The sequence below is a fragment of the Phaseolus vulgaris genome, chromosome 5, assembly GCF_000499845.2.
Source record: "Phaseolus vulgaris cultivar G19833 chromosome 5, P. vulgaris v2.0, whole genome shotgun sequence".
Classification (NCBI taxonomy): domain Eukaryota; kingdom Viridiplantae; phylum Streptophyta; class Magnoliopsida; order Fabales; family Fabaceae; genus Phaseolus; species Phaseolus vulgaris.
Window position 1 is genome coordinate 36,406,239 of NC_023755.2, and position 13,912 is coordinate 36,420,150.

At 25.0% G+C, this 13,912-nt stretch overlaps 1 protein-coding gene across 1 annotated transcript; it reads left to right on the top strand.

Annotated features, from left to right (window-relative positions):
- The first annotated feature begins 9,721 nt into the window (after positions 1–9,721).
- Positions 9,722–10,687, top strand: LOC137834403 (dehydration-responsive element-binding protein 1F-like). Its single transcript, XM_068642459.1, has one exon. The coding sequence runs from the start codon at positions 9,722–9,724 to the stop codon at positions 10,685–10,687; it is 966 nt and encodes a 321-aa protein (XP_068498560.1).
- Positions 10,688–13,912: the final 3,225 nt, after the last annotated feature.

A 13,912-nucleotide genomic window follows, 5' to 3' on the forward strand; every position in this document is an offset into this window, starting at 1 on the left:
AGTCGTTGTATGATGAATGTGAAATTATCATATTTCTTAAATCACTTACTTTCACATCAAATTTAAAAATAATATGATTAATCTCAAATAATTAATATAAATATCATTTTTAGATTAGTATTTATTTCCGATTGCGAGATGGAAGATCCAAAATTATCTTCATTTATATCTATAGAGTAAAAATTCAATTTCAAACATTTTCTATCAGAAAAAATATAATTAAAAAAATTGGGACATTTAATGAATGTGTCAGTTCTTATATATTTCTCTACTAGTGTTTTTTATAAGTCTTACGTTCGTGTTTGTAACATGTATTTTATTATATTATAAATTTAGTACTTTTCTTGTATTTTGAGTTCAATACTCATTTTTATATTTTCAAATATCTCTCTCTCTCTCTCTCTCTCTCTCTATATATATATATATATATATATATATATATATATATATAACGATTCCCAAATTTCATTATTATGCTATTATCCCAATATTTCCACCAGCTAGTGTTATTCTTGAGCCCCCACCACGTTGCCATTGCATGTGAATCAAATTTTTTCTTTGAAAACGACATGGCCACATGAATAGAATTTATCTTAATTTTATAACTTTAAGTTCTAAATTTTACACAACTTATATTTCACTCTTAAATTTCAAACATTCTTCTGCTAAATTTTCTATTAATACTAATTATATATTACTTTCACATATGAATATGATGATAGTAATGCAATCCAAGAAGATGGATGGTACAAGTTGAATGCATTTGCAAAAAAAATGAGAGATTTTGACGAGAAATTTGAGTAGTTTAGATGTTAGGAAGTAGAAAGAGGTTTAACCAACTTTCTAAAAATTACTAGGCCTTGAAAGCTCTCTAGTAGAAGGAGATTTGAAAGAGAATGAATATCAAATTCAGAGTTCTTCATTTAATATTTGAGTAATGAAATGCTCTCAAATTGAGATACTTTTGTTTGGTCAAAGTTCTCTCTAAAGTTGTCTTCTTGTTAGACAAATTTTGACTCCTCCTAATAGTATTGATCTAACCTCACTTAAATTAATCACTTAAATTAACCGACATAATTCAAATCAAAACAATGAAGAAAAAAATCTACAAATAAAGATGCAAGTTAGGATTGCATCAAATAGTTTACCCATATGTATGTATTGTTGGATTAAAAAAAAATCATCAACAACAAAAAAATATATGAAATAAATAAAATCCTTGAAATACTCTAACATTTTACGATCATAATAAACTATCTAAAATTTTATAAAAAAACGTTAAATGATAAATTTTGCAACACAAAAAAAAGTCAGAAAATATTTTTTATAGGCAACAAATCAATGAATAAATTAGAAAACTAATGAACCCAATTAAAAAAATAATAAGGTACTTTTGTCTCATAACAAAACATCATATATAAAATCCAATCACAAAGAGATAGCAATATGATTTCTCCATAAAAAACAGTTTCCTTAATGTGAACCTTTGATAAGTCAGAAAACATGAATGAGGAAACAAATAGTTCCCTGCCAAAATAAGAAGACCAGAATAATAAGAAAGTACAACAATAAAATTGTAATAAAACAGTTATTTACTGAAAATTTTCTTGGATAAAATTGTAATAAAATACTTATTTACTAAAAATTTATATTCAAGAGTTTGTTCATAAGATATAATTTATCTAAAGATAAAATTCTCTCTCTCTATATATATAAAGAAGTTAAGAAACAAAATAATAAAATTCCGTTAAAAAAAGTTAAGTTAAATCTAAATACAGTTAGTGCACGTGTTAGATTATTAGAGGCTTCTTTACTAGATAGTTGTATGTGTTTTTCATTATTGACATGATTTGACAGCTAATAATGATATATAATGTTAAATATTTATATTTGAAATTATTTTTTTAAATTAAAAAATATCTGTACGACGCGTGTCAGATATATTTTTTTTAATTTGATTGTTGTGCGTTGTCTCTGTCTCTCTTGATGGCTCTTATCCATGATGTTTCTTTCAAGACTTTTGTACACAAGAGGATAATTGTGGCTCCCATTGCTAATGCTGCCGAAATTACTTATATTATAGATTTGGTGAACCAAAACTTCAATTAACTTACTAAACTATATATTATAATGTAGTAAAATAATAAAATTAGTAAATAATGACGGAATAGATGATATAGATAGAAGGTGTTCTTATCGAAAATGTTTTAGACAATTTTGTTCTGAAGTTTTTTTATTAACAATAATGAATTGAATTAAAAGAAAACTTTTAAAAATATCTCAATTCTTATAAAAAAATGTAAATATCAATTTTCTCTTAAAAAATATCAATTAACACTATATGTTTTATATAAACAAAAGTTAAAACAAGAGAGAAAAAGTATGTAGAAAAATATATTAAAACCAACTTATAATCTGAGGTAACTTATAAGGTGAGGTTTGCATTCACTTATAAAGTATGAAATAAAGATAAGTCAAATTATTGAAAAGTGAATTTTTAATCTAACTCAATCTCATAAAACCAGCTTATAATATGAAGTTTGCACCCACTTATAAAGTATGAAATGTCTTAATGTCTAGTCAATATGAGATTTCCAACACAAATAAATATACAGAGAAGTAAATATATAGAGAAAACAAAAGATCATGTGATGCTTAAGTAAATAAAAAGGTTTATATATAAGTATAATATAATATAGAAGAAGTAAAGTATGAATAATTCATACATACTCCCTATTAAATGTTTGTTTGTGTAGATTTTTTTTTATCAATAGAAAAATGAATTATTTTAAAGGTGTTTCAATCCTTTTACAATATTATACACGCTAAAAGGACTTACTTAACTACCAATTCATTTGTCAAACATTAATGTTGTGTTTGTTTATGTGTATTTACTGTTCACGTAGAATGGAAGGGCCGATCTTGGATGTTTGTTTTTACTAATTCTTGCATAAATGCGAGGAAAGAAAGGAGAGAAATGTTGAGATTTTGGCCCCTCTATGGTGAACGAAAAAAAGGAGAAAGATAGGTGATAGTTTGTCTATTACTACTTTGTCCTTGACTTTAATTATATGTGCACAACACTTTATATATATTATAATAAAAAAATATTATATATTTATAATATGAATAAAAAAATTAATTATAATAGTATAATATAATAGTAATAAAATAAACATATTTATATAATAGTAATATAAATGTATTTATATAGTAATAGTAAAAGAAAATAAATTAGCAATATAAATGTAAAATCTATGAAATAATAATATATTTAAAATTTAAAATAGGAATATATAAAAAAATATAAATAATAACTGTAATTAAAATAAATTTTTAAAATAATAATAATAAATTATAAACAACAATAATAATAAATATAAATTATATATTCAATAATAATTAAAATAATAATATTAACAATAATAAAAGTTAATTTTAATCTTGATTTGATTTTATTACATATTTTTTATATGTATTTATAAAATTTTAATTAACTAAAATTTACACAAAAAATATCTCATATTTTATTATTTAAATATTTAAAAAATAATAATAAATTAATAAACTTACATTTTACACATTTAAAAAAAAATAAAAAATCTCTTCCTATCATTATATCACTCACAAACATACTCTAAGATACATTAATCTAAACAACTTCACTTTTTTTACACTTTTATCTCAAATTATTTTAAATTTACTCTCTCAAATCCTCTTCTCAAACAGAACCTAAAAAATAACTATTATAATATTAATATTCTTAAATTGTGTAAAGAATCTAAGAATCTTGATTACGTTATAAATAATATTAATTACTCCATTAGATAATTGATTAAGCTCTAATGGAACGAGATGTACTTTCTCGGTATGTATAGAAGAAAAACCCATTACGTTCTATTCATCTTCATGCATGCTCTAAGCAATAGCGTCGGAATATAAAAACGAAAGCACGTGCAGAGCCTCCGAAGTCAAAAGCATATAACACACACCCTCTTTAACATCAACGAGTCAAGGACCAACAACTGTCACGAGACTAAGTTTATACAAATACTATGTTTTCGTCTCAATACTTTTACTATTTATCAAAAATATTATTTACCATCTTCAACTATTAATGTCTCTTTTTTTAAAAGAACCTTTATGTAAAACTCACAATTGAGGAGTTTTTACCATCACATCAACTCTCACTCAAATTCAAATTCAAACTTATATCGATTAACACGTGTTCTAAGATGTTCTCTTTCCACATCGACCTCAACCTAGGATCATAATTACTCTATTTTGTCTAAAATATTTTTCTTTTAGTTTTAGTATATATACAGAGTATTTCGATTATCATTAAATATAAAATATATTTTCCCTATCACTAAATATAAAAGTTATCATAAATAATACTAATCATATTAATCAAATATAACAATTTTTGTAAATATAAATAAAAGATAAATACAAATTAATTTCAATTAAAATATATTTTTCTTTCTCACAAAAAAATAACCCATTTACATTCATCATAAAAACTTCGAGAAAACATCAATCAATAAATATTTCATAAATAGATGAATAAATAATAATAATAATAATAGTCCATGAGAGCTAAAAAAAATATATTTAAAGAACATTAAAAAAAACTTGTGGTTAATGTTAGTTAAATAAAACTAGCACATATTAATAAAAATATTAACAATAATGATAAAAAATAATCATAGTCAATTTTAATCTTAAAAAAATCTAATTGATAGTAATTGAAAAAACAAAGTTAAAATGCTAAGTTGATAATGATTTAGTCTAAATTGAATCGATGATATTCCAATTAAGTCTTAGTTAAAGAAAGAATATGAAAAGAATATAATAAATTTAATGAAGGATATGGTATGATAAATTTTAAATTTTTATTTTTTTAGATAAACTTTAAAATTATCTAATTCTAATTAATCAAATTGACTTTCATAAATTCTTACAATTTGAATTTCTTCAAAATTCTTTATTCTAAACAACATATTTTGTTATAAAGTATTTTAATATTTTTTACATAAAATTGAATTACTTTTAAAAAAATAATTCAAACAAACTATTTAGTTTATTCTTTTCATCACAAACATATGCAAAATAACACCACACATATGGTGGGTGGAGTTAGATAGGAGACGAATGTATCGATTTTGAAAGTAGATGAAGGGGTGTGGCCTCAGTTGGGACAAGATGGTTATTTTCTTTGTGGGCAATACAGGGGAGAGGTATATGAGGAGGTTGTAAGTGAGGGTGTAGTGTCTTCTCCATTTAAAGAGAACAATTTGTTTGATATGAGGGTGGTTAAGGCGGATTATCTAGATCAGCAGTTGGTATTGAGGTCAGTCCCTATCTTTTTGTTAGATAGCGCAATCGAGAATTGCAACAGGATCTCAAAGATGAAAAATGAAGAGTATGAGGCAGTCAAAGTTTGGACGGTTGGTAAGGATATGGGTTTCACGCGTTCTGGTCAAGAAAATATAGTCATCAGTAGGCTTCAATCTCTGGAAGCTCGGGAGAACGGTAAATTGAGGAATAACGAGGGAAGATCAGTGTGACTGTTGATGAAGATAATTAATATGAATTTAAGGGGGATAGGAAGTTCCATTAAAAGAAGTTAACTAAGAACGTTGATTAGCAAAGAGTAGGCGGATATGGTGTGTATACAAGGATGAAATGTTCGAAGTTTAATAAGGAGAGTGTTTTTATGTTGTGGGAATCTAATGAAATAGAGTGGGTTAAGAATGGAGCAAACAATAGTGTCAGGGGGCTGATTATGATATGCAGAAAATATTGTTTTCAGATGTCCAAGTTTTTTAAAATTCAAATCAAAGAAATTAAAATTCAATATATATTTTGTTAAAACTTATAAAGAAAAAAATCTAAAGACAACTTTTCATGATACAAAATGAAGGAAAAATTACCAAACTAGTGTAATTTTCTTCAAATTTCACCAAAAAATAAATATTTAAGAAAAATTACTCATATGGATGAGTAATGTTTCTATGACATGAGTTCATTGGGAAGAAGTTGTGTTACCTTAATATAATTTTTGTTGGATTTCAAGTGATGACTTTTGTGTTGATGTCAAAGTCGTGTGGCACAAACACAACTTTGTTTAAAGATATTTCCATTTACTTAATTATATTTTTTATTAACACTAAAATCATGTTAGAATGACATAATTTCAGTTTTACTGAATTATGGTTGAAGTCGTGCATGAGGTACACGACTTCATTGTTAGAATGACTTGTATTGTGTAGATGTGAAAATTCAATGAAAGTTTGATTTAAACTGAAGATTAAATACCAATTTAGATACTAACTTATAAATTTTATTAATAATATAAACTACTTTGGTAGTAATCATTTTTTAATTTCTAAAATAATATCTAATTTACTTAATATATCAATTAATTATTTTTTATCTCTAAAATTAATTTTTGTTTAATAATTTTTTTTACTGATATATCTTTTTATATATTTTGTTATGAATACATATATGTACATATTACTTTTGAAAAATACTTTTATTTCTAAAGCATGGGTAATCCTCTGACATAGTATGTATATGTTTGTTTTAGTGAAATAGGATGATATAATAATAATAATAATAATAATAATAATAATAATAATAATAATAATATATTACTGTTGTTGACTTTCTTTATATTGTTTTTATTGTTGATGATGAGTTTTTTTGGAACTTGCAAATGTTTGATTTATACACTAACACAATATCAAAATATAAGAGGTTTTGGAAAGATGAAGATAGATACAGAAATAAAAATGTATTGTAACACAAGATTTGATAAGGCATATTAATTGTACCTTTGTTTTTTGAAATTTAAGGAAATTAAACTTAATTAATACATTTTCCTTTGCATTATATATTACTCCCTGAATAACAACTACATTAAAAAAATTAAGAGAAACTGAAGATACACAATCTATGTAGGTATTTATTTAAGATTTAAAACAGATAAAATTATGAAATGAAAGTTTTTTTATATATTAGTGTAACTTATGTTGTTTGAAAGAATGAAAAACGTGCAGGAGATAAGTGAAATTGGATCAGTTTCTCTTCAAAATTTTAGTCAAAATTCGCAGCTTGGTTTTATTCTTCTGTATATTTTTTTTTCTCAAATCTCATAAACAAAAAATTCATTATGAATTATTTAATTAACATTAATATAAAAGAAAATAACGAGATATGTTTCTTTTTTTTTCTTTTCTTATACATGTAGAGATTTAGTAAAATCATTTATATTTTTTACTATCATCGTTAATCACTTTTTCTCTATATCCTCCATCACCATCACTTCTCTTATTTTTAATCCTTCCAATTAAATTTCAAAATGAAAGGATGATTTCTAAATTTGTGTTAACATAATAACAACAATGTAAATACATATTAAGATTATAATATGAACTTTTCCTTATTTTTTATGTTGCAATAATATTTTATTTGCTTTAGAGTTTATAATCATAGGTTTTATTATAATTAAAATGAATTAATTTTCCTCTTTCAGAAAAATGTTAATATTAACTTTAATAATAAATATATAATAATATTAAGTGTATTAATAATAAATAATAATATTAAAATAACAAATTATATATATAAATACTATAAAAAAGTATTAAATAATAAATAATTTTAAAAATAAAAGACAATTAATTATTATATTAACTAAGTTATATATTATTTTATATTTAAAATAAAATTATTAATATTTAAAATAATTTTTATTATTAATAAAAAATTATAAATTATTTTCGAAATTAGTATTTAATATTAGTTATTGAAATTTTAATTACCAACTATTTAAGTTCTAAAATAATTAGTAATTAAGATTAATAATTGATTTTATATTATATATAATTTAAAAATTAGTTTATATGTTTTTATTAATAATAGAAATTATTTTATATTTTTTTTTAAATTAATATAATAATTAAATTTTTTTAATTTTAAAATTAGTTTTTATTTAATATTTTTTTATAGTATAAATTTAAAATATTACACAATAAACATGACGTAGTTAATGATTTAGCTTAGAATCAACCAAATGTTTCTGTAGTATGAACCCAGAAAAATGATGAAAATAGTATTCTTCGTACTTGTTCAGAAAACGTGAAGCATATGTGTAGTTCCAATGCACTTGACCATCATCTTTCAAATACTCACTTCACTATCAGTTTATTTTATTTTAAAGTCCGTAATACTGTATGTATTCATTATGAGACGACGTCACTTTCGTATTCCTTTTCTAGCTTTTATATTTCTAGAACGTAATTAAGAACTCTCACAGGAATTGTTTAATATTGTTAAAATTATGTTTTCTTAGTTTATATTATTTAAAATTCTTATTTTCTATTTTTTAAAATTATAAAATAGAATTGATTAAATTATTTTCAATTTTATTTCACTCGAAACTTACCAACCAAAGATTAAATTTTATATAACATGAAAAAAATTTCTCTCCTTCAAATTATAATATCACCTAAGTAATTCTTCGATTTTTCTTTATCAAAATTTCATTATATTTATCCTTGCATTTTACTAAACTACTTACATATCTGCAATCTATCTCGATTTCTCAACTTTTTTAAAGAAGATAAAATTTTGATTTATGAGAAATTCATTAAATGGAAATTGATTTAAAAATTATTTTTGAAATTAAGATTTGTCAGTATTTAAATTATGTTTTATTGTTATAAAATAAGATTATTAAATCAGTCTTCAAAATTAGCGGTCAAATTTCCAGTTGATCTGAAACTCAGATTCTAGTATAGTTTATAATTAATAGCGAAAACACAAGCGCAACAGTATGTTTGGGTATCCGCATTCTCTTCTTTTACTCAATTTTCATGATGATAAAAATTTAACATACACACATAAATTTTGGATGAGTTGAAAATGAAAACAAAAAATAACATGTAAAAAAATGATGAATTGATCAAACAATCTTTTTTTTTCTTCTTCGGTTTGAGTCTTTCTTCTTCTTCTTCTTCTTCAAATTTTTCTCTTCTTTCATGGATAGAAGAGTGTGATAATGTCCACTTTAAAGTTAGAATTGACTTGATGGTAGATATAAAATAATAATAATTTTACCAAAAAATATAGTGAATTAAAATGGTGTGTAGAAAGTGATTGAAAATAAAGATTATTTCATTTGATAGATGAAATTTGGTGGGCAAAGACGACACTTGTTGAGTTTTAAGAATAAGAGAAATTGATTTGTTTACGAAATTCCAAAATAGCATATTATTCCCCCACCCCATGAGTTTATTCAATGACAGTTATTTTACAACTAAGATTTGTGAAGCGTTATTTTTTAGACTTTAAGTTCATGGATACATTGTCTTTATAAAAAAAAAACATAAAGAGTGCATCCACCTAGCTATTCATTAAAACTTTATTTTGACCATTTTGCATTTTTACAACTTCACCTTCACAGCAAAAGACATTCACTTAACAATTCCATTAATTAATATTTTAATTAAAAATATTATTATATTACTTTGTGAAGTGAATGTGGTTTGTTTTTGCAGTATCAAAGTAACTATTTTCCATAACAAAAACAAGTTCAAAGAAATATCTTTTCCTCTAAAGAAATAAAGTATAAAGATCAATTATTGAAGATATATAGTGTGTGAAAATAAAACAAACTAAAGTAGGTTGAGTCTCCTCTTCCTCGAATACGATGGCAAATGATTTATGGCACATGCATATGTCAAATCATTGTAACTCCAAAACACTTTCCTCACTCTTTATAAAGACCCAACTCCATGAACACTACACCAAAATTCACAAAACTTACATTCTCAATTTCTCTTATTATCACCACCAAAACTCACAATTATCTATGATGAATTTTGAGATCGAATCCCCTTTTTCATTTCAATCTTCATCCACCATTTCCCAATCACCACCATGCACAACACTTAATAATACTAACCCTCACCCACTTTCACATCCTTTACTTCATGCACAATTTGTAGTATCACACAAAAGGAAAGATGGGAGAAAGAAGTTCAAGGAAACTCGCCACCCAATTTATAGGGGTGTCCGACAAAGGAAGGGAAAGTGGGTTTGTGAGCTCAGGGAACCCAAGAAGACCACAAGGATTTGGTTAGGGACATACCCTACACCTGAAATGGCAGCTAGGGCACATGATGTGGGTGCCCTAGCCATCAGGGGCAACTCAGCGATTCTAAACTTTCCAAACTCAGCTTCTCTTCTTCCCATCGTTACCTCCTCTTCACCTAAAGACATTCGAGCAGCTGCAGTAAAAGCTGCTGAGAGTTTCAGACCAATCATGCTTTCTTCCTTCTCCACTTCTCATCACAAGAAAACTAGTCGCAAAGCTAAGTGCAGGAGAGTTAAAAAGGTTCCACCAATGGAGGAGAAGCCGCAGGAAACAGTGTTGGAATCGTCCTTGAATAACATGCATAGTTTGGATCTTGAAAAATGTGATGTTGTCAACAGTGGCAAGGAGAAAAACAATTTTGATTTGTCTTCAACCATGTTCTTCGATGAGGAGGCATTGTTTAACATGCCGGGACTGTTGGATAGAATGGCAGAGAGTTTATGTCTTTTTCCACTACCTTCAATAGTTGATTGGGATGATCATGCTTATTTCACAGAGTTCAATTTATGGACTGATTGATTAATTAACCTATAGGGAGTTTGATGCAACGATGGAAGAAGATAAATATGTGGTTAACGTTGTCAGTGTACATATTAGCATTTTAGTTTAGTTCTATTTCTCTAATTTATAACTCTAATTTGTTCTATTTTAAATTTTACCATTTTATGGTATAATTTTATATATATATATATAGTTTTGTTTATGTAGTTCTGAGTTTGAATAACGAGAAAACCGAGAACCGAGGTTAGAAAAAAAAACGAAGAAAGAAAACTTATAGACAGTACGACCGACCGATAGAAGAATCCTCTTAATAGTTTTTTAGGTCTCAACTCTCATATATGAGAACAACTACCAAAATTTTCGTTATTAACTATTTTAGATTCAAAATTAATGACTATAAACACTAATTTAGAATACTAGTTAAATTTTAATAATTATATAAATATTAATTTAAAAACTAATTTAAAATTTGTTTTTGAAAATAGAAATTATTAATTTATAAAAATATAATTATTTATATTTTTTATTTTAAAATTAATTTTTATTTAATAATATTTTTAGTGTATTTAATAAAAAATAATGCTAATTTATTATTCAAAGAAGAAGTTGTACTAATGTGATTAATAAAAACAGTGATAGAAAAAATTGATTTGACTAATAAAAAAAGAGTTTTACATGATTACTTTAAAAAATATTTTGGAGAAACTTAGTATGATGACGTTTATTTTAAAAAAAATTATGTAATTCTCTTTAAATTTTTTTAGGTTTAGTTAGAAACCCTTTTTATTAAACCTTCTCACTATAACTATAATAGGATAGAACAGTTTTCAAGTGTTTCATATTATTTTATTTATTTTTATCGATAAAAAAAATTAAAAACATTTTTTTACACAATTATAAGGTTACATTGAAGGAAAAATAAATTCTTACAATGAGTTTGAAAAGGTTTTACAAATTTGTAGACAAAACTTTTTCAACCAGGAGAAGCTGATGAATGCATGATTGAGAAAGAAGAAAACAAGTAAGAACATAAGAATAATTAGAAGTATAACAAGAGAAAATATTCTTACACATTAAGAGGTTTTATTTTTCATGGATTTCTATTTCCTTAGAATTTTTTTCTTGTAAAATTAGGCACAAATAGTAATTTGTAGAGTCAAACTTCATTAGGTTCATTTCAGTCCTACCTTAAAAATAAAGTTAATTAATTATTATTAAAAATAATCAAATATTTATAATCATTTATTTCATATGTTATTTTTCAAATGTGAGCATATCAAATCATTCAACAACCTTATCAAGGTCACATAATTTATAATGACTTTACCACGAAAGCGATATTTGATCATTAATTTCAATGCATGTATCCTTATATGTCCTTTTCATTGTGAAATAAATTAATGTTAGCAACTTTTTAACAATGTTTTTTTTTTTATTTGTTACTAAAGGCTAAGCCCCCAAAACTAACGGAAGAAACGCCGGCAAAATGACACAGTTTCTTAGCCACACAATACTGTTATCTTCTAACCTCACGTAACTAATGAATAATCTTTTATTAATTAAAAATATTACTTTCACAATGGCTAAAAAATATTAATTTATAATTGTGATTTAATATAATTTAATATTAAAATTGTTTTATTTTAGTAAATTAGTTATTACAAAGTGGACTTTAAGCCTAATTCAACTCTATAAAACTGGTTCATAAGGTTGAGGTTTGCACCCACTTATATACCATGAAATGTCTTTATCTCTAGTCGATGTGCGATCTCCAACATTAGTATTGGTATATAAAATAGTTTCTAAATTTATAATTTAGTTTTTAAATTAGCATCTAATTATCTATCAAGGTTTTAATTACTAACTATTTTAGATTTTAAAATTGGTTGTTAAATATTGATAGTTAATTAGATATCAATTTAGAAACTGATTTATAAATTTAGAAACTATTTTAAATATCAATAATTTTGTAGTTTTTAAAATAATATCTAATTTAATCAATATAGTGATTAATTGTTTTTTTTTTAAATTAGTTTCTATTTAATAATTATGTAGTAGTGATATAAGTAGTCTTTATATGTTACTTCAACATATTCATGATGGTACATGTCAAATCTTGGGCTTAGATAATTGTCAAATTCAGAAAGACTCTCTTTTCTTATTTTGATTGGTGTTTAAGTTCTACAACATGCATTTAATTGTTTTGCTAACTTTATCATGCAGTCAAGCCTAGACTCCAAATAATTTTTGGCAACCGATAGGACTAAGGTATTATGTATTCACCTTTGATGCAACTAGTGCGCTTCAGAGCGTGGGAACTGATTTCCATTAACATTTGGATTTGTCCTTTGATGTTATTTGTTGGAGCGGATGTTGCTGGATTGATAGGGGTCAATAATGAAGGAGAATTTCCTTTTAATAAGGGCAATTTGATAAAGGAATTTTAATTTAAGTGGTTGTTGGTGTAATGAAATAGTTTGATCACTCATATATGCTAAGGATTATTTTTTTATCAACAATAAAAGAATGAATTAATATAAGCATTTAAGGGATACTTCAACCCTTATACAAAAATCTAGTCATTGTAACCCATGTATGGTTTGAATCCTCTACATATCACCCTCAAGTGAATCCACATGATCAAAAAACCAGAAACCCAAAGTTTCTAAGGCCAAAATATACAGAAAAGTGTATATCCACTTAACCTATAACTAAGCATTGGTTTAAGCTTTAGGATATACTATGATAACATTTACATCTTCATTTGGAGGTGAACTAGAGAACATATCAAATCAATAGAGTAAAACCAAAAGAAAGAAAATGTAGCAGCTTTAGATTGTCTTTTAAATTTTTGTAATGTATTGTGTGCCTCTTTAATGACTTCTAGAAACTAATTGTGCTCAAGTTCTTCCCTACATAGTTGTAGCTCCCACCTATAAACTATTTGACACAAACTCATATTAGATTCTTGTTACAATAGCATTGGACTGTAACAACAAAATAAGAGAAGTCACTACAAGTATTGTTTTTATGCTGGTTGAAGATTTAACACCAGCTTTGTATGTGTAAGGAATATGAGGTTGAGTGAACATTCAAAGAAGAGAAAAGAAGAAGATTATTATTGAAAATGTGTATTTTGCAATGAGGAGATAAAATAGTATATATAATAGAGAGAAAGACCCACTAAAACAGACTAACATCTATTGCTTAATATCCCCCCCTTAAACTTATGGTGGAAATAGG